At 37.9% G+C, this 22,524-nt stretch overlaps 1 protein-coding gene across 1 annotated transcript; it reads left to right on the plus strand.

Moving 5' to 3' along the window:
• Nucleotides 1-2,524: 2,524 nt before the first annotated feature.
• On the plus strand, nucleotides 2,525-4,952 carry LOC143611366 (putative MO25-like protein At5g47540). The gene is made up of 6 exons (XM_077085576.1): nucleotides 2,525-2,786; nucleotides 2,872-2,965; nucleotides 3,148-3,580; nucleotides 3,663-3,707; nucleotides 4,188-4,287; nucleotides 4,385-4,952. Exons 3-6 carry the CDS (start codon nucleotides 3,473-3,475, stop codon nucleotides 4,453-4,455), a joined length of 324 nt encoding a protein of 107 aa, XP_076941691.1. The 5' UTR covers nucleotides 2,525-2,786; nucleotides 2,872-2,965; nucleotides 3,148-3,472; the 3' UTR covers nucleotides 4,456-4,952.
• Nucleotides 4,953-22,524: the final 17,572 nt, after the last annotated feature.

Consider the following 22,524-nt stretch of genomic DNA (forward strand, 5'->3'; position numbering starts at 1 on the left):
CTAATAATTAAAAAACGAAACACTTAGTTTTTAAATAATCATTTCATATATATCAAACTTCATATAACTAATTATTTAAGTATCACTTACAAACAAAAATTGTTGGGAGCATGATATTATCGACACTTAAAGAGTCGTTTATTACAATGTGGATCATGTCTCTTTACTGTCATCATTTTTGTCCAACAATAACATTGTTAATAATCAAACCATTTCATCATTCGCAACAAACACCACTCATAATTTCACAACAAACAACATGCTATGTCTTTCATCGATCGGGAAAACTGTGATGAGCACTAAGAAGCTCCGTACACCCTCGGAAGTGGTTCGAAAAACTCGATCCCTTCTCCTCTACTCCAAGAACTCGCTTGATGCCGGCTCGCAGGTTTTCTTTCTTTAGTTCTTGAGATCATGTTGGAGATTTTCTTTCTAAATAAACATAAAATAGATATAGAAATAACTACTTAAGTTGGTTGTGGCTCAATGGTAGAGCACTCACTTTATAAGTGAGAGGTAGGAGGATCAAACCTCATTACCACCAACTTATATGGAGATATGAGGGATGACCCTGGCTTGCCAAGGTTCGAGTCCTGATCTCACCCGGTTTTACCGGCTCCTCGCTGTCGTGCCGTTTGGCGGGCGTTGGGTCGGGTTTTATCCGGTGAATCCCTCAACAGGTGGACTGCTAGGGGCTCCGTCCGTCCGGACTAGTGGCCGGCTCGGGCTACCTTTAGCCAATGGGAGCCGCGTACGGGATACCTGGCGTTACTTAGTTGACCGTTCAAAAAAAGATAGAAATAACTACTAAATTATAAATGAATCTCTCTCACGGATAGTTCTATACTTCCAAGAAATCCTATTGGACTATAATATTGTCAGAGCTCACAGACCTATCTTAGATTTCTAGGCTTTACATTTCCTTCTTTATATATTGTAATACATAGTTAAGAAATGATCAACACAATTATTTCCTAACTATGCATTATAATATATAGAGAATGAAATGCAAATCCTAAAAACTTAAGGTGGGTTCGTGAGCTCACGCTATAATGTTTGTAATTGAAGACGATATTATTAGGGTTGAAGATTGAAGGATTATGGAATTTTGGTGGAAGTGTTGATCGAAATTGAAGACAATATCATTATTATTAGGGTTCATTATTGTTCTTGTTTTTATGTTTTTTGTTTGTTTTTTCAGCCTGAGCTTTCAGTTTCCATCTGCTCTAACGGCGGGGAGTGTTGGAATATATTATTGTCACTTGTCAGGCATTATTAATGTGAGCCTGCGGGCCCACTTTAAGTTTCTAGGATTCGCATTTCGTTTCTATGTATATTGTAATGCATTTTTAAGAAATGATCAACCCAATATTTACATTATCTTACAAACCCGTTGGTAAATGTGGGTGGTCAGCGATAACCTGTAGAAAATATAGCATTGTGTAATCTGATTTTCGACAAATACCAACAAACCTAATTTTAGTGGATTGTAAATCACCTACATATATTCCTGTGAACTTCTTATGACACTTTTTTTTTTCTTTTCTCTCTTTTTGAAACTTTGTGGTATCAATTGATATTAAATATAAAAAAAGGTTAAAATTTTTTCATCATTGCAACTTTTCTGTCGGATTTTGTGGATTTCGTAGGTAAATTATCCAACCACAGTTAAAAATATTTTTTGGATTTGGTGAGATCCATTATTAAATTTTTTTTAAAAAAAAATCCAAAAATTAACGGTGATTTTCATTGTTAGTTTAGTAATAAAGGATTTTAAAACAGTGTTGTGTTATATTATGCTCAGACGACCGAACTAAACTCACTAATCAGAGAACTAAAGCTGATTCTTTATGGTGATGATAAGCACAATTAACTGTGGAGTTCTTTAGAGAAGATACATTGCGTCTGCTCATTATCTTTCTTCCCAAGTTGAACTTGGAGGTATGTTTTAAACGTTATTATCTTATATATGTGGCTCGACTTTGTGACATCGGTTTTATTGGTGGTTACAGGCGCGTAAAGATGTTACGCAAGTCATTGTGAGTTTGCAAAGGCAACCGTTGCCATCGCGCTTTGAGGCATCAAGATATTTGGAAGCTAATCTTGATCTTTTAGACATTCTCATATATTGGTATATATGTTATTAAAACAATAACGACCATATATAATCATATTAGCTATTAAGACCATCCCATTCATAACAAAATTACTCAACTCGACTTTTTCAATAAAAAAAACTTACTTTTTTTTATTTTCATCAACCCAATCCAACCCAACTCAACTCAAATTTTCACACCCATTAATTAGCAACCCAACCCAAAAACATATTTTTTGATTATATAAATACAATTTAGGAATATTTTTAGTTTTTAAAAATCATTAGAAATGTTAACAATAATTAATTTTACTTCAGAGATTTTAAATTAATTTATTTTAAATATAAAAATAAATAAAAAAATCTACATTAAATAAACAGCTTAATAGAATTATAGATAAACCAAGTTACAATCATAACATGAAATGTAAAATTACCGTTAAGAAGATACAAACTACATAATTATTCATCAAGTATTTTTTTCCTCTTTGCCACAAATACTCAATCAGATAATTTTTTTATAACGTTATGTGCTTCTCTGTTGCAAAAATGCGAAGATGTGTCCTATTGTGAATGCGGGTAGTGCAAGTGTAATTAACTTACTTTTAAACAACAGGTATGAGGATCCACAATTGGCTCTTCATTATGGTAGGATGTTGAAGGAGTGCTTACGTCATCAAATCGTTGCAAGGTAGGTAGAAAACATATCCAGCTGTATTAACAACTAATCATATATTTTATGGGATGTCCTAAAGTTCTTCAGGTTTGATTTGCAGTTACTTACTAGAACCGAGTCAGCACAAGAAACTTTTTGATTACATACAACATCCAAGTTTTGACATTGCTGCAGATGCCGCAGATGCATTCAAGGTTGGTTACTTCTTGACAAAATTATTGCATCTAAGTTACAAATTTGTTGTCATCTTTATGATCTAATAATCATTAGTTGATGGGGTATTACTGTAAGTGACAGAGTAGCCTTGCTTCCTATATAGATCCAACGAGAAGAACAAAATGTTTGTGTTCTGATAATATTTTATGTTTCGTGACAGGATCTTTTGACTAGACATAAGTCTACCGTTTCTGAATCTTTGTCCAAAAACTATTGTTGGGTAGACATTCATTATGTTTGTTTATAAGTTTCTTTATTCTATCGGTTTTTCTGTTGGTTTATATTATTACGTATGTGATGTTCTTTGCGTTGTACGCTTTTTGCTTGTTTTTTACTGAAATGAACGAAAAGCTACTTAAATCTGAAAGTTATATCACCAAAAGGCAAGCTGTCAAGGTATGATAATTTGAGACTAGATCACTCTATAGTAGTTAGTAACATCGAAATGTTGATATTCAATTAGTGTGCGGTTTCTTCTTTGGTTTATGGTTCAGTTGTTGGGATGCATCTTGCTTGATCGTTCAAATTCTTGTGTTATGACGCGATATGTAAGCTCAAAAGATAACCTGATAATTCTAATGAATCTTCTAAGGGTATGATGATCTTACTTTTACCACTTTTGATATAGAAATTTGCCTAAAAGTTTATATGATCAAGTGGACATTGTTGATGCAGGATCAAAGTAAGAATATACAGATAGATGCGTTTCATGTGTTCAAGGTATTTCAAAGGACATGATAGTGAACTACATGTCTATTTACATATTTTGTTTTCGTAAAAGTTAAAAAAATGAAGATTTTTACCAACCCTTAACTTTACTTAAGTAGCCATTTTTGGAACTTTTTTAACTATATATTATTACTGGACCCCTACAAATGATTACACAAAAGTGTAACACACAACACGTGGATTTACATATCGTACGTGTGACACAATTTCGACCATAAAAAATGAAAATGGCGCGGTTTCGGGCTTTAAAAGGCAAAAAAAAGAAAAAAGAAAAGAAAATGGTACGACCACAATAATTTAACAAATGTGATTTTTAAGCACGTGCAATAAAAAAATTATGTTGCTTTGGGTGTGACCATTCGACCTTCCACAAAGTATTTTTAAAAAGCTAGTGAAAATTACTAGTCATATTTACAATTTTCCTTTTTTTTGTTTTTCTTTTATTGCTGATTTATTTTATTATTTTGACAGTTATTTGTAGCAAATGAAAATAAGCCTCCTGAGATAGTAAGCATACTTGTTACAAACCGAAGCAAGATACTACGTTTACTTAATGCTTTTGTTTATACAGGTAGCCAATTAGCTTATAGTTTTGTTATTATTCTTTCTTTTATATAATAAATAAGATGATCATAAAATATTAATGCAATTTTGTATGTTGTTTGTAGACGATGAAGTGTTTGAGACAGACAAAATTCAGGTGGTCAATAAACTATCTGTACTGGAGCTTCAAGACTAAGACATCGAACATACCGTACACACATTGTTCAACATTTGTTGAAATTTATAAGGATGATAATAATCATAATATTCATGACGTCGAACCGAACTAACAACTTCTACAAGGGATCATTTTGGCACCTAATTACCACCGAGAACAACCCGCAATCACCCATCAAAATAGTCTTATATATGGTGGTGGTGGACATATTAGTGTGTTGGTAGACTGTGTTTTAAAACCACGTTCAATGATTATTATATGAATCATCTTTAAACACTTTGAAATAAAAGTGTGTTGTGTTAGGCATGCATTTTTTTTTCTTAACGGTGATTTAATTAATCCACTCCTAAAATACAACACTAATGTTATCACGGGACTCAAACCCTAGACCTTGTAGGGAGAGAACATCTTGTAATACACTATGATACCATTGAGACATCGAGTCAAATGCCCTTTTAGTAAATTAGACCTACATGATAATTGTTTTAAAAATATATCTCTTTTTATAATGGTAAAAACTAGGGTATAGCCCGTGTTACACACGGGTGAAAAAACATGTCAACAACCATAATAAATTTAAACAACAAATTCAAGCAACACAAAACTTTTTCAAACTTTCGGACCAAAACGTTAACCATTTACATTGTCTAGATATTAAAAGTTACAATAAATTAATGTACATCGAACAAACAAAAAACATCAACAAAAGACATAAACATGTTCTTTCATATTAAACCACCATCAACTCCTTTAAACATTCTATCAAAAGAAACTCATTTTGCTTCACCACTTGAAAATATAATAAAACAATAACATCCAAATTAAATATACAATTAACAGAATAACATGTTTAATAATGAGTAACAAAACTGTTCATCGGATCTTACTATACTATTAAACCAATATGCGCAAGAATGGATTGTTATTTACCTTTAATATATTAATCGGAGAATAGATCTGTTATAAGAATTATCAGTTGAGGAAAAAAAACCTTATAACATCTCCTCTGACAAACGATGAATTGAACGGAATCCAAACGATTGGATACATGTCCACCTATGGAAGTGAAGAATAACATGGTAGATTAAAAAATTGATGGTGAAAATTGTAGAAGTCGGAATATGACCGCCGGAATTAGAGTTGAATATGAGCGGCGGAATTAGGGTTAGTATGTTCGTGAAAAGGTTAGAGAGAAAAATGACTGGTTGCATTGGTTGTGGGCTATGGAAAATGGAGTGGGTTATGTATTTTGGGTTTGTGGTTAATATGACACGTGGCATCATTAGAGAGACTCTTAGAATGGAAATATGGTGAGTTGGAGGCCTAGGTGGACAAGCTAGTTGAATGCCATGTGAAGGAATTGTATTGCTTTAATAGTATTTAAAGATTAAGCACTTTACACAAGTGATAACAATTAAATGCTTATGTTTTTATAGTACTCAACGATCAAGTCATTATACAATCATGTATCAATATAGATTACACATTGGGTATGCATTGGTCAAACCGAAATTCAACATCAAGATGGCCAACATTAGCATGCTCGGGGTACGCCACCACCACCATCTCAGCTTCCTCCATCCTAACCGATTGTAAGTGTGTGATTCGTGAGTGACCTGCTTCCAATTTAATTGTTTTTGTGAATCAGCTACTTCTCTAAGCATCTTGTTTAATTTGGGTGCGATTAGGCACTTCTCCAAAATATGAGATGGGTACTTCTCATTGGTTGATTTCATTCGGTATTTTAGATACTGATGGCCGATGGGAACGCCCCTGCAGGCTAGCACCCTTAGATACTAATACACTTATACGTATCATATATAATTTCTTTATGTATAGTATTTATTGTCGAGATCTTTATCTCATTATAGGAGATTATGTTTGTATTATATATTGGAGGTTAATGAGAAGGAATGTTTAACGAAAAAATACACAATCTCTTGAATTATATCATGGTACCAAAAGACAACCCTACCCAACCCTAGCCGCAAACCCTACTTTTCACGGTAGCTCTCTCTTCTCTTATCCCACCTAGTTGGAACAACCCACCCTAACCTTATCTCACATCCTCTCGGCCCAGTAATTTCAACAGTGGGCAATCCAGAGTATGTTTACTTGGGCCTCGACCCAACCAGTGTTACGTGGCACATGGCAGCTTACACCCCAATGAAACTTGAACAAGCTCTTTACACTATGTTGCTTAACTCACCGGATCAGTGGCTCAGGGACACCAGTGCAACTTCTCATATGACAAACAATCTAGGTAATTTCAAGTCTTTTTTTAATAATGGCATTCTACATAATACCACAGTTGGTAATGGTACAACCATTCGGTTACCGGACAAGGCACCCAAACCTATAACCCCCTACCCTCCCCTTAAATTGAACAATGCCCTCCTTGCCCCTAAATTAATTCAAAATCTTATTTATGTTCGTCGTTTAACGATTGATAATTGGTTTTTCATCGAATTTGACCCTTTTGGTTTTCTTGTGAAGGATTTCAAGACCCGGATCCCTATCCTTCGATGCAACAGCAGCGGTGATCTTTACCCTCTACTTCCAACGGAGTTGTAACGCCCTAAATTTGAAAACGACAACATATTTTATTGCTGAAAATATGGTCATAGAAGTTTCTTTTGTTTCCAATAACATAAAAACCAAATTATATCAATAAAACATCATGTATAATATCCATAAGAACTTGTCTTTTAGTCTGTAGGTTCCCAGCCGGATCTACACGGAATATCTCGTTCTACGTAGGTGCGGAATCCCTACGTAAGACGATACGAGCGTAGAAGACGAAACACGTTAAACACAATCAAACACACGTTACAATAAACAAAGAACACGTTGTATTGCAACTGATAACACGTGATATATCAATCACCGATTACACAAAACTGAACCACCCACCCAAACAAGCCGTAACCTCAACCTATATAACATTCGACAACTTCGCCTAACATGTTTAGGCGAAGTTGTCACTAACTTCGCTTGTTCAACAAGTTCGCCCAGATCAGGCGAACTTGTGAGACAACTTCGCTTAATTCTAAATACAAAACATACTAACTCGATTACAGACACTAGATACTGAACTACTGACATCATGTACCAACAGACTCCCCATTGGCAGTAGCTTCATATCTCTATCTTCAAACACGTGTCTAGTAATCCCAAAAATCTTGTATCTTCCATCTTCAAGCATGAACGCCTTCTCGTACACAAACTGAAACTACTCTTTGATATTTCTTTGCTTCTTCTTTCCAAGCAGGAATGTAAAATATCTTTTTCTCGTTCAGCACCTGCAGATCAGCTTGAGACAAATTCACTAAATGCATAGGATCATATACTCTCATCAGCTCTTGTTCATCTTCATCTTCCATTACTGCTTCAGCTGTTTCACAATCAACGTACCACCATTTCAGATCTTTGAGCACATCCTTGGGCATTTGTTTCATCGGCACTTCTTTTAGACACCGGATCGGCTTATACTTCATTATCATCCAAGGCTTGCCATCTGCTCTCATTCCTCTGTCTTTGTCTTCAACGAGCTTTCCTTTCTGTGGTTTCAACAGCTCGAACTTTTTCTCCTTTATGCTTTCCTTCCAGACTATCTTCCCAATGATCTCAGCCATGTTATCATCACTCCTGTTTATCAACCCCAACCTGGCTAAGTCATTCACTTCACATTCAGGCAACGTATTCAACGATCTCAACAACCTCTTGAAATACTGAACCCCATCATACCGTTTAATCACAAAAAGCCTCAACTGCTCATCATATAACCAGCATATAATCCATTTTTTCGATTCAGCATAACCCCTGATGTTGTAACTTTTCTTGAACATAGTAGAGACCGCCGGTTTCTTAGTCTTTACGAACCACTGAGCGTAGCCTTCTTTCCATCTTGGCTGCTCCTCCCATTCTGTCTCATCACATCCCGTATCTTGACCCAAATCTGACTTTTCAACTGCTGGAATTTCATGCTCAACATTCTCCTCCACAATCTCTCCCTCTTCGACTTCATCGTCAATCACGATCTCAGCCCCTATCTTCTCAATCTCTTCCAATGGTAACACATCATCATCACCATCTAACACCTCCTCAGCATCCACAACCACCACATCATCATCCCCTGAACTGCCAGCTGCACTCGTTGACTCCCCCTGAGATGTGAAAGTCCCAAGAGCTTGTTCAGTTATTGGCAACTCTCCACCTGCACCTTTCGATGCATTGGGATCATCATCTCGATCGTTGCTCTTTTTTGTCCTCAGCTCGTCACCCTTAGAGCTCATCTCCCCCTGAGATGCCAAGAACTGTTTCAAGGCATCAATTATTTTACCATGCTCGATCAGGAGGGACGACTGAATCTGATTCTCCTCAACTAGGCGCTGAATAGCATGAGTCTGGATAAGATTTACTCTTGATTGTTCTGCCAAGCGCTGCTATTCTTTCCGAGTCGGATAAGGTTGCATCGAAATCAAACCTCAGATGTGATATGTCTTGAGCGTACGGAGGAGGGATTCCCAATGTAACCGGCACCTCAGAAACAGGTGGAAACGTAACCGCAGGTGGTATCGTAACCGACAACCCTGCAGTAGCAACAACTGTCGACTCAACAAACCTTGCTATGACCTCCGTTGGAGTAAGAGTTGGAGGTGGCAAGGACACAATCTCCGGAGCCGAGAGCTGGAATGTAGTGGGTGGGATGCCGAAGGAAGACGAGGTAGTCACCACATGAACATCCGCGGCGCTTGGCCCTGTAACTGGCAATGGTGTAGGGACTATAGTCATACCAGACAGTGCGGGTGGAGTGAAACGAACCACCCTTGAGCTCTCACCAGCTCCCGAACCTGCACCTGCCCTTTCCCTTCTCGATCTACGGACCAACTGATGTAAATCTTCCTCAAAGTCCGAATCACTGTCATCGGTGTCTCTCTTCCTCTTCCCATGAATTCTTTCTTGAGAGATCAAAATTTTTCTAGCTTCAGCCACATCATCATTTGAGGAATCAGAATCAGCCTCCGTCGTAGCTGCCACCGACACATCCACACTAGAAACCCGGGCTACCGAGACCTGTACCTCTTCCTCTGGATCAAAACGTTCCATATCAAAGAAGCCTTGACCGCCAAAAGCAGCTTCAAGGTCTACATTTTCCTCCGGTGCCACAACAGGAGCAGCTGGTAAAGCTTGTTGTACCTCAGGTGGTGGTTGAGGTGCTCCAGCCTGTTGTGGTGCCGGATCCCGAAACTCGTCCCCACGAGCTGCAACATACTCTGGATTGATCAAATACCCAAATAATGGAGTATGTCGAGGACGGAGCTCAGGTTTACTTCTTGCACTTGATGATCTGCACTGGGCGAAGATTCTCTTGCTTACACTCTCCACATATCTAATTGGGCGGCGCTGAGGTAACGTGGGAGCAACGTGATTCAAGATCATTTGAAGGAATCTTGGATACATCAGAAATCTCTCACGCGCCACCGCTCGTCTTTGACGGTCTATCTCGTAGAATACCAACTGACTAAAGCTATAACGCTTATTGTAAGTTAGTGATGTCATTGCCGACTGCATGGTCGCACCCATTCCATCTGTACCAGCCTTTCTCCCTGACATACACACGATCATCACGTGCATAAGAAATCGCCATTGGTCTAACAAGAGTCCCTTTCGTCTTTGAGTATCCCCCAATGGACCAGAATATCCCATTCTCAGAAAAGCACCATCTCTGAATGGAGCCACGAAGTCTGTAGGATCGTCTCTCGTTTCATCCCCAAACTGCAAAGCCACCCCGATCTGCTCAGACGAGAACTGTACTATCTGATTGTTAACCGTTGCACGCATAACCGGAGGCTCGACTCGACAATCATACTCCACTGTCTGCCAGAAATCTTCTATGTTTGGCAAAGATATAGGCAGTGTTGTGGTAATAGCGTGGAAGATACGCGAGCGGATAAGAAACGTGATGATCTCGCGGAAATCATCAACACCGCTCGCATCCGGGTCCAAAGTTATGTACATGTTATGCCCCGGGAAAAACTGCCGATTGTTATCTCCTCCTTCGTCACCACCTGCACCACCTGCTCCAGCTACAGCTGCCATTTCTGCAACACAAACAGTTTAAGTTAAAGAAACGTCGAAGCAAATCACAAGTTCGCCTATTACCATGAGCGAAGTTATGATTTATTCTGTATAGGCGAAGTTAGGGGTGGGGCGAAGTTGAAAACAACTTCGCCTAACCACAACTTCGCCTCATATACTGTTACATAATTAAATATCAGGCGAAGTTAAACCTTAGGCGAAGTTAAGGATAACTTTGCCTAAACTGTAACTTCGCCTGAATCTGAAGCGGCAACAGTTTAGACGTTCAAACGAAGTGATTTTGGTCAATTTGGAGATTGCGGACTCAAACAAACATGTTTTGACGGAGATCAAGTTGAATACGACTACGTTAAAACAAGTTTGAAAAGCGGGTGTTGGATGTTTGAAAGAACGGGGTCACGAATCGGGTCAAAACGACCTTTGATTAACGCCATTGTCAGTGATTATACGATATGATGACACTACACACCTTTAAATCGGATTAGAAACTGAGAAAAACAACAAGATGTGATCGAGATATAACTTCGCCTAGGTTACTGGAAGATAAGTTCGCCGGGTTTGAAAATAATAATGAGTTTGACCAATAATATCTTTATAAAAGGTCAAAGATGAACAGGCGAAGTTGGGGCTAACTTCGCTTACCCCTTAACTTCGCCTGTTATATTAACTTCGCTTGATAACCATGTTACAAAACAGACCCTCTAATTTGAACATTATGCTTTTAACTTTTAAACCTTCCTTTAAAGAGTAGAATGTTACGACCAAAGACCAAGTAACCAGATATAAAGTCATAAAACGACATAAGTAGAATAAAACTTAGAAATAAAGTACACGGGATCAAATTTCAGTCTAGTCGAGGACCAACATGTTTTAGAAAAGATCCGAACAGGAATCATACTAATTAAGTGACTGTCACATAGATCCATGTTCAGCTGTATTATGACATAAAGAAACAGGTTGTAAGCAGGTAAATAACTTAAAGTGGTTTTCATCGCTTCTGTGATACGGGTTAGGTTCAATTAAGCTCAAAATTTAAATGGGCAACACATCAGAGATTGTGATGCCTCCTATCTATTGTCAAAGCGTATTTGGCTTTCCCCAAGTCACACCGAGTTGACCTCGACCCGTAGTGTCTGATTAAATTGTAAGTACACGTCGATCTGTAGAGTCTTCTTCCCGTTCTCATTCTTGCATCTTGATTGAGAAGTATTAACATTATAAGCTCTAGAATGTCTCAGTAACACATAATAATAATTTTTTTTAAATAAGAAGATTTACACAGCTTCAAGTAAACTAATGCAAGTCCCGAATCTGGATCACTGCAGTTTCTTGACACACCATCTTCTCGGGAATCAGAACACTCACGGGCTCGTGTATGACTGGGTAATCACTTTTCTGCCTATCATTCAGAAAGATATATGCGGAGACATACACAACTCTTAATGAGTTTCCACTTAAGATCGAGGAGATTTAGTTAGTATCACTTCTACTTTTACGCACCATAAAAAGCTACCATGACATACAATGACTGTTCCAAAGTCTTTTAGGCCTAATAACTTCACTAGTTAAGCACACAAAATCAGTTTGTCGATCACTCTCCAAGGTTGGATCAATTTTCTTTTAAACATAGTAAAGAAACTTCTTACGAAGTAGTAGACTTGAAAAATTATTTCATCTCCCATTTTAAAAATATTTTTAACTTCTATCGCCCCGATCAAGTCGAAATCATCAGGTAAACGGCTATCCTGAAGATCCAATGGATCAGCTGGACCGACCACATACGAGTATGTGTCCTTCTAACTAAGTATGAACGACTAATTTTCAGCGAAAGAATAAAACACATCATAAACCGCCCCGGTCACTTTCAGTCATCTGGTTAATGGCTATCCTCATACTCTACAGGTAGAAATGAGGACCAAACATATCCGAAGATATGTCCTTCAAACTGAAGCAACCGACATAATTCTAAGCGATAGTGACGGTTTTTTTTTTTAAACAAAGTAAAAAACGAAAAACACGGTTACTCGGGATGGATCATCCCATTTAGCCATAACTCGGACTCCGATTCAGTTGCTTTTGACAGAAGACATGATTCTTCTGTTGCCATCTCAGTCGACCTCATGTCCATAACATATGTATTCTTTTCCCTTGGAGCCTTCATCACTATCCATGCCTCTGGTATCTTGAAACCATGATACAGTACGATCGCTTCATTTTTGGTAAAGTGCACAGTGTAATCTTTGTCACAGATCTGAGATACACTCAGCAGATTATGCTTCAGCTCTTCAACGAAATTCACCTTTTCTAACTTCATTTTACCATTAGTCACCGTTCCAATTCCAGTAATTTTACCACCACTCTCTCCAGCAAAATTTACTCTACCTCCCTGAACAGGTTTCCATTCGTGTAACAAATTCTTGTTACCCGTCATGTGCCGGGAACAGCCGCTATCCACAACCCATAGATTGTTTGCAGCCCTGTTCAACTGTTCCTGCATGATTAAAGCAAAGGATTAAAATCTGGGGACCCAAGACCTATTGGTATAGGAGTGAGGTGAGTGTTTAATGAAGGGAATAAATTTAGAACAGAGCTGCAAATGGTGTGTAGATATTGGTTTTAACATGCAACAAGAATATGTTTTTACATCTAAAAAAAAAAAATCTGTTAAAAGGCATCCCGTACTTTGGCTGTCCAAAGTTAGTATTAGAATGATTTCTGTAAGTCCTAAAAGGATACCTTCTAGTAGATTGACTATGAGGCCATCCAAACCTTCGTGAATTAAATGAATTATTACTAATGATTTGGTTGTTAACAGGGAAAAACTGAGATCGACTTTTTTGAAAACCTGGATTAGTCCAATATTTGAACTTTTATGAGTTTTCATTCTTACCATTATAGTAATTACTGTTAGTTCTATTCTCAGTTTTCGAAGGCCTCATACCTCTGAATCTCTGATTCAGAGGGCAATCAGCTATCAGGTGTCCTATTTGATTGCATCTGAAACAGCTCCTGTGTTCAACTTTCGTCTCAACAGTTGTTTTAGATGTTGAGGTTGCATTACTGCCCGTTTGTCTAACATATGGTGGGACATACGGGTTTAGTGGAGAATTCTTTTCAGTTGGTTTATGTTCCTCTCCACGTTTTAGTAACACTGCCTCTTCTTTTATCTCACTAGACTCGGATGTCTTGTCCAAATTTGATGAGACAGAACTAGGAACATAAATCTTAACATTCGAAACAGGCTTACTCGTTTCGCTTTTACTAACTTCTGGATCTTTAATCGTAACTTTAACAGGAACTGTCTGACCAATTTTAACATCAACAGATTTCTGATTACTAGGATCATAAGTATAGTTATGATTATAAGGTGGTGGAACTTCAGAATATCCAATTCCTCCCCTTTTAACTGGGGAACGTTGATCACTTACGAGGTGATCAAGTATTGCGGAGGAATTTCTAAATTGCTCAAGCTTTCTGTTTAGTTCCACCACTTTCACCTGGTAATCAGCTATCTGTTTATCCCTTTCAGCAATTAGTTTGGTTTTCTCTTCTAACACTTCATAGCTAAGATCAATTACTTGTATTTTTTCAGCTAGACTGGCTTTAAGACTTCTGATATCTTTCTCACTAGCTTTTATTTTTACAGTGTAATTTTTTTCTCTAGTTTTAGTGTAATAATGATCTTCTTTTAATGTTCTAAATTGAGCATCCAAACTAACAAACTGATCAGTTATTGTTTTCAACTGTTCAGACAGATTTTCACATTTCGTACAAGGGAGTTTAGAACTTACCTCAGAGAGCTGATCTGTCACCTCTGCCATATAAGCTTGATCTTCTCTTGTCTCTATGTTTTTTCCTTCAATTTCGATGTTAACCAAATTGGCCTGTTCGAACACTTCCTCAACTTGCAGATTCCAATTGTATTCCCCGTTCTGTCTGGATATCATAGCCTTATTTTCATTACTTCCCCCATTCGGTTGTGTTGTCCTGTTCTGACTACGTTCTACTCGTTCATTTGTGCATTCTTTAGCAAAGTGTCCATTCTGTTGACAGTTATAACACCGAACCTTTGACTTATCAAACCCTGGTCTTTCGCCAACAAACTTTCTACCAGTCTTCTTCATAAACCTTTTAACTCTTCTTACTATCATTGCCATCTGCCACTGCAGATCCATCTCCTCTAGATCATCAGCATCGATCTGATCATAGTCTTCGTCTAAAGTTGCAGGATCAACGATTTTACCTTTAATGTAATTTTTGTAAGAAGCAATGAAAGATGCATAGAGAGCAAACTGTTGTTCAGCAGATTTAACACTCATGGGCATCTGATAGTAGTTGTTGTTCGGAACACTTGAAGAAAAACTACCCTTTGTTGTTTGAGGTTTAGAAGTGTTTGTTCCACCAGCTACGAAACACACATCACCATCCATGTTGAGAGTTACATGACCTTCATGAGTTGAGTTTTGCGCTCGAGTCTCCCTTTGAGTAGTAAGCAGATGATTCTGACTTCGAACTTGAACTTGAATTAACTTTCGCACCATACATTCCCGGATCCTGAACCTGATCAGTTGGTGTCTCTTTTCGAACCATGTTAAGTTCAAAAGTTCGTAGTTTGTTGACTGCTGTTTCCAAGTCAATGTTGGCAAACTCTTTATCTTCTCTCATCAAGATAGTGTACATCTCCCATTTCGGTGGGAGAGCATCAAGGAGTTTTTCCACGATCTCTTCTTCTTTATAGTCAATTGAAAAGTTCCTGAGTTCGGTCATCAAGTGGTAATACCTTGTGATGATATCATCAAGTGACTCATTCTTCAAATGCTTGAACACCGAGAATTAGGTTTTGAGTAGCTTAATCTTGGATGCACGTATCCTCACATTACCTTCATATCGGTTTTCAAGCACTTCCCATAGCTCTCTGGCGGTTTTATATTTCCTGAAGGTGTGAAGAATTTCTTGTGGAAGAGCCATTGTTATCGCAGCATGAGCTTTGCTTTCAGCCTCATACATCTTCTTTTCTTCCTCTTCCATCTTATTGTATTTCTTAATTTGTTCACGACCCTCATACAAAGCCGTTGGTGGAATTTATCCATCTTGAATGCACACCCACATCTTAGCATCTTGATATTTAACATACTGCTCAAACTGATCTTTCCAAGCCACGAAATCGGTTCCCTTAAGCATTTTCGGTGCCTTAGTAGCTGAACCTGCTTCCACCTCCATTTTCACCAGTTCCGTAATATTTATAGAAGTCATCTTTGGAAGAAATACAAATGAGCACTCAAAGAAACCAAAAATAAAAATTTTATTCTGAACAGTAGTGTAGGCGAAGTTAAACTTAACTTCGCTTAAGTCTTAACTTCGCTTGATTTTTCAACTTCGCTTTCTTCTCAACTTCGCCTGATTAGGCGAAGTTGTGGATAACTTCGCTTAAGTGAAGCGAATTTGTGAGGTAGGCGAAGTTGTTAATAACTTCGCTTAACCTTATATCTTCGCCTAAACCCTACAAACAGTGACGGCAACTTCGCCTAATGAACACAACGTTTTTGCAGGTTTGATTTTGACGTTTTGCGAGGTATGCGAAGGTGTAATGGGTTGTTTTTGATGGTGGGAGGTGAGTAGGACACAAAAACTCGGCATATTAACGTAAACTCGTCCCGCGAATAGTCGAACGGAACGATTTCTACACCCGTGTGATAATCCCGAACCACACAATCACGAGCAAATACTCTGATACATATTGTAGGTTCCCAGCCGGATCTACACGGAATATCTCGTTCTACGTAGGTGCGGAATCCCTACGTAAGACGATACGAGCGTAGAAGACGAAACACGTTAAACACAATCAAACACACGTTACAATAAACAAAGAACACGTTGTATTGCAACTGATAACACGTGATATATCAATCACCGATTACACAAAACTGAACCACCCACCCAAACAAGCCGTAACCTCAACCTATATAACATTCGACAACTTCGCCTAACATGTTTAGGCAAGTTGTCACTAACTTCGCTTATTCAATAAGTTCGCCCATATCAGGCGAACTTGTGAGACAACTTCGCTTAATTCTAAATACAAAACATACTAACTCGATTACAGACACTAGATACTGAACTACTGACATCATGTACCAACATAGTCAAAGACAATACATATTTTAAAACTTATTCATAACTCTTTATCAAAATTAGAAACTTGCACTTTAGATGCATATTGCGTCCAAACCCGAGCACTTGATCTTTGGCTTTTCGGTTCCATTTGTGGAGCTCAACTAAAGCAATCCAATACCACATATTAGTAATTACCAATATATAAATATTATATAAAAATAAGACATTAAACCCGAAGTAACATTAGTCAAAACTTTAAAGCCAAACTAGGTCCAGCGTAGGCTACCGTTATGCAACTCCAAAGATTCAATTCATTATGTATCTTAACTCGCCCGATTGATCCCGAGCTTATCGTACCTGTTTCTAATCATCATATCCATAACTAAATGAAGGTCATTAAAAATATAAAATAATATCCCAACATGATTCACAGATGGAAACCAATACTATTATACTACAATAACCAAGCCTAAACAAACGGGTCAAGATCGTTGATTGCTTTACCGTCAAGTTTTATTCCCTTCATCTCATAAGCATGTATACACCTTCTTTATTAAACATAACACAAATTCTAAAATTATTTATATCCCCCCACTTGACCCGTTATCATTTGGTTAGTAATGTGTACTCTTTGACCTGTTACAACACTACTAAACACATCACTGAAAGTCACGATTTTATTAACGAAGCACGAATAAAACCATACCACACCACTTCATAAAATTCTACAAAAATTCCATAAAATAATTTATGATGGTAACTAACTTCCAACGAAGAATCATGTCAAATTAAAATGATTAAGACCCCGAAACAGCACCCGCAAATGGGCTGACCTGGTTACTGAAAATCCTCATTGTATAAATAAATAATTCACAAAACCAAATCAAACGATTTTAGAAAAATCGATAAAAATTTCCATTACAATATTTACTAACTTCTGGAAAAGATTTGTACAAAAATAAAATGATTAAGGTTCTGAAAAGATTAAGGTTCTGGAATGGCACACTGCCATTACCAATGAGTTTAATGCCTTTATTCAAAGTGATACTTGCTAATTGGTTCCACGTCATCCACAAATGAATGTCATTCGTTGTATGTGGTTGTTTAAACATAAGTTTAATTCTCATGGATCTCTTGACCATTATAAAGCTCAGTTGGTATGTGATGGTCGTTCACAACAAGTTGGTATAGATTGTGGGGAAAAACAGCCCGGTTGTTAAACCAGTAATGATTCAAACATTTTTATCAGTTATCATGTCTAGGTCGTGGCATGTACATCAATTGGATGTTACCAATGCATTCTCACATGGGAAATTAAATGAAACAATATATATGTATCAGCCGTTGGGGCTTCGTGACTCTGACTATCTGAATCATGTATGTCATCTTAAAAAGTCTCTTTATGGGTTTAAGCAAGCCCCACGAGCATGGTATCAACGGTTTATGGACTATGTTTTGACCTTGGGTTTTCATCAAAGTGGGTGTGACAACTCTTTGTTCATTTTACACTCTAATATGAAGCCGCTTATCTACTTTTGTACGTAGGTAACATTCTACTGACGACCTCTTCGGATAATCTTTGTAAATTGTGTTGGGTTTATGGAGGCTTAATTGGGCCCGGGTTAGAAGACATCTTTAGTGGCAGATCAATTAAATTGAAGACTGATGGCGGCCTGGCCCGTTTATTTAATTAAAGTCCACTATTAGTTTTCTTGAGCAGTAAGTTGTAAACCCTAGTATGATTTCTATTAATATTCCTTGTACTTGTAATTCCTCATCACGAGTGAGGCAGAGAGCAATAATAAAAGTATCCTAGTTGCAGCCCATGGACGTAGGTCAGCCGACCGAACCACGTAAATCTCGCGTGTTCATCTTCGTTTATATTTTCTCTTGCAGATTATTTGTGTTTGTGTGTGTGTGTTGCAATACTCGAATCCCTAACAAGTGGTATCAAGAGCCGAGGTTACGGTTACACACGGGAGGAACACAACGCGAGAGAAATTGTTGGGTTGATCTACGGTTACTTTATATTTTGGCAGCAGCCAAATAAATCTCAAGATTGGTTTGATCAAAGTTCGGTAGTCCACAACAACTCTACGTTTTGTTTGTGTTCAACTCCAAGAAAAGACAAAAAGAGGTATATTGCAATTAGTTATACTATTATTATTATTTATGTTGGTCTTGTGGGTGAAGTTGGATACAGCCGCCGAAAGAAGAAAATATTAGCAATTATTGATCAACATAAGGAAAGGAAGCCAAAAGCATTTTTTGTTTAGCCACTATTAAAAAGAGTTATTTCTTTTTTGTTGCTTAATATCGATCAGAGAGAATTTGGAGAAACAAGTGTTTCTAGATTGTTTTCAGTTTTCGATGGTTGATTACAGCTTGTTTTAGTTTTGGTTTTGGTTTTGGCTTCGGGTTTGATTATCGGGTTTTGGCGTATTTAACGGGCAGTTTAGCCGGGTGGTTCTGTTGTGGTTTCCGGTGGTTATTTTGTTTGTCCGAGATTATTTTCTGATTTTGTTACCGAGATCCAAAGTCGGAAATTCATAGTTTGAGATAATGGCTGAGAGCGGGAAACTTCAGATTGAGAAGTTTGATGGTAAAGACTTAGGTTGGTGGAAAATGCAAATAGAGAATTTGCTAGTTCAGAAAGATTTGGACATGGTATTGGGTGAAAGACCGGAGAAGATAAATCCAGATGAGTGGGAGACTTTGGATAAAAAGCCAAGGCAGTTATTAGATTGTCGTTATCGAAGGATGTTGCATTCAACATCTTGAAGGAAACCACAACGCGTGGGATAATGAATGCTTTATCTAATATGTATGAAAAGCCTTCGGCAGCTAATAAGGTTTTCCTAGTTCGTGAACTGGTGAACACGAAGATGAAAGAAGGAAGTTCAGTTACAGTACACATCAACAAATTAAACTCGATTTTGTCAAGACTTGGGTCAGTTAGTATCAAATTAGAGGATGAGGTTCAGGCTCTACTACTGTTATCGTCCTTGCCAGATAGCTGGTCAGAAACTGTTGCAACGATTACTAGTTCAACCAGTGAGTTCACTTTTGATGGGATTCAGGATCTTATTTTAGGCGAAGACGTCAGACAAATAAATTCAGGTGAATCATCAAGTGATTTAATGTATGTTGGCAAAGGAAGGAAAAATAACAGAGGTAGTGGGAGCGGGAACAAGAAAAGGAGTCAGTCTAGGACTCGAAAGGATGTGGTATGTTGGAACTGCAATGAAGCGGGGCTCTTTAGGAATCAGTGTCCGAAAGATAAGAATGAAAAGAAAGAAGTCAACACTGCAGAAGAACACTTAGAGGATGAGTTTTAGTTCTTAGTGTTGAGGATAATGTTGATCCCTGGGTCATGGATTCTGGTGCTTCATTTCATGCTACCCACTGCAGTGAAGCATTGTAGAATTTGAAGGAAGGTGATTTTGGTAAGGTTAAACTGGCGAACAATGATGTTCTTGATGTTACGGGCATGGGTGACATGAACTTAGTTACTTCAGCCGGTTTATGAACCTTAAAGGATGTCAGAGTGATTCCAAGCTTAAAGAAAAAGTTGATTTCCGTTGGGCAGTTGGATGAACAGGGACATGAGGTTAAATTTGGGAACGGACAGGGGAAAGTTGTAAAGGGAAATCTTCTCATAGCTCAAGGAAGAAAGAGGGGTTCGTTGTATATGGTCAGTTTATTGTCTGAGGGAGTGACCAACCCAGTTCAGAAGAAGACCAAAGTCCGGTTCACAGAGCTAGTGGGCAGAAGAAGGTTTGTTTTGCAAGAGATAAATCCAGAGCCATGGGTCAGATTCAGGTTGAACGTGCTACAAGAGGTTCAGAAAAACCATTCAGAGGTTTTCGTGGCAGTGGGAGCACTGGCAGTCAGTCAATCAAAGTTTTAGCCAGATTTACCAGACAGTGGGTTAAGAGAACCAGTATTTCTGTGGTTAAAGTCTCTCCAGAAGATTACCTGCTTAATATGGAGAGTGTTGTTTGTTCTCAAGGTATTCCAGGATTCGGCAGTTCGTGTAAGTGGGAGCCGGTAAGGACAGAGAACAAGTCGGTGGAATTTGTAGCCATGACTGATGTGTTGGAGCTCGGGGGAGCTTCAACGGGCGTTCATGTTAACTGATGAGAAAACAGATGTAACCAGGAAGACGAGGAAGATTACATGAGGTACAAGTGATCATAGTGGAAGGCAGTTTGAAGATTATCAAGCCTCCAAGTGGGAGATTGTTGAGTTTATGGAGGCTTAATTGGGCCCGGGTTAGAAGACATCTTTAATGGCAGATCAATTATATTGAAGACTGATGGCAGTCTGGCCCGTTTATTTAATTAAAGTCCACTATTAATTTTCTTGGGTAGTAAGTTGTAAACCCTAGTATGATCTCTATTAATATTCCTTATACTTGTAAATCCTCATCACAAGTGAGGCAGAGAACAATAATAAAAGTATCCTGGTTGCAGCCCGTGGACGTAGGTCAGCCGACCGAACCACGTAAATCTCGCGTGCTCATCTTCGTTTATATTTTCTCTTGCAGATTATTTGTGTTTGTGTGTGTTTTGCAACACCCGAATCCCTAATAAATTGTTAATGGAAAAATTGGCAACTGAGTTCTCCATGAAAGATCTTGGCAACCTAAGCTTCTTCCTCGGGATTTCAGTTACCCATACCAGTGATAACATGTTTCTTTCGCAATGCTCTTATGCTAGTGACATTATCAAATGAGTCGGTATGCAGACTTGTAAACCCGCTGCCACCCCAGTTGACACCAACAATATAATGAGTGCTACATTAGGTACACCATTTGATGACCCGACGCTATACCGGAACATGGAGGGGGCTTTTCAATACCTTACTTTTACTCGTCCAGATATCAGATACGCAGTACAACAATTATGCATGTGCATACATGCACCAACGACCACAAACTAGGATGCTCTAAAGCGTGTCATTTGGTATGTTAAAGGGACTTTACATCTTGAACTAACTCTTGGTAAGTCAGTAAATCCTTCTCTGGCTTACACCGACGCCAAATGGCCCGTTTGTCCGGATACCCGGAGATTGTGTTTGTATTATATATTGGAGGTTAATGGGAAGGAATGTTTAACGAGAAAATACACAGTCTCTTGAATTCTATCAGATACTTTAAATACATTTCTTTCAAAAAGAAATATATTTTTCAATTATATAAATCTACACAAATCTTGTAAAATAAATTCCACTTTATAAGTAATTAAAAAGTTACACAAATTTGTTCAACGAGTATTAGGTGTAATCTTTAAAAATAGTAACAAGTTTATCATGATCAATCCTTGAAAATCATGTTTAAACCACAAGCTAAATAAAGAGAATATTTTACAAATAATCATGCATTCTTTTCCTTTAACCAAAAAAACTAGAAAGAATAAAATTGATATATGTTTCAATTAAAATCTATGTGGCCCTATCATGAATTTAAATGACACTGCCGCAAGGGCGGACCTAGTTAAGAACTAGGAGTAGCTTTCGTTAGCCCTCAACTTTATGTCGGTAGTGCAAAAAAGAATGGTCGGTTTTTGTATTTCGTTAACCCTGAAAAAATAAAACGTTATCCCTATTAATTTAAAACCCAATCGAATTAAATGTTCAAACCAATTAAAGCAAAACCAAATAAAACTCATTAACCCTTTACAAAATATTGTTGTTTGGTTGGCTGGACATCACAAACAGTCTTTACATCCAGACCCACTCACCGGTGACCTCCATGATGCATCCGACGCCCTTGTAACTGCTTCTCCAGACTCTCATTTCCACGGTTCGACTTCTACTTGTTCGATTTATGTATTATTCTACTTATATTAAAATTGTAATTGTTTATTT

Source organism: Bidens hawaiensis, unplaced genomic scaffold (assembly GCF_021521415.1).
Source record: "Bidens hawaiensis isolate Kalapana, Puna unplaced genomic scaffold, B.hawaiensis_p1.1 tig00030838_1, whole genome shotgun sequence".
NCBI lineage: Eukaryota > Viridiplantae > Streptophyta > Magnoliopsida > Asterales > Asteraceae > Bidens > Bidens hawaiensis.

Coding starts and splice junctions, on each gene's coding strand:
- LOC143611366 (XM_077085576.1), top strand. CDS start 3,473: ATGGTTCAGTTGTTGGGATGCATCTTGCTTGATCGTTCAAATTCTTGT. Junction 3,581..3,662: donor TTCTAATGAATCTTCTAAGG/GTATGATGATCT, acceptor TTGTTGATGCAG/GATCAAAGTAAGAATATACA. Junction 4,288..4,384: donor TAATGCTTTTGTTTATACAG/GTAGCCAATTAG, acceptor TGTTGTTTGTAG/ACGATGAAGTGTTTGAGACA.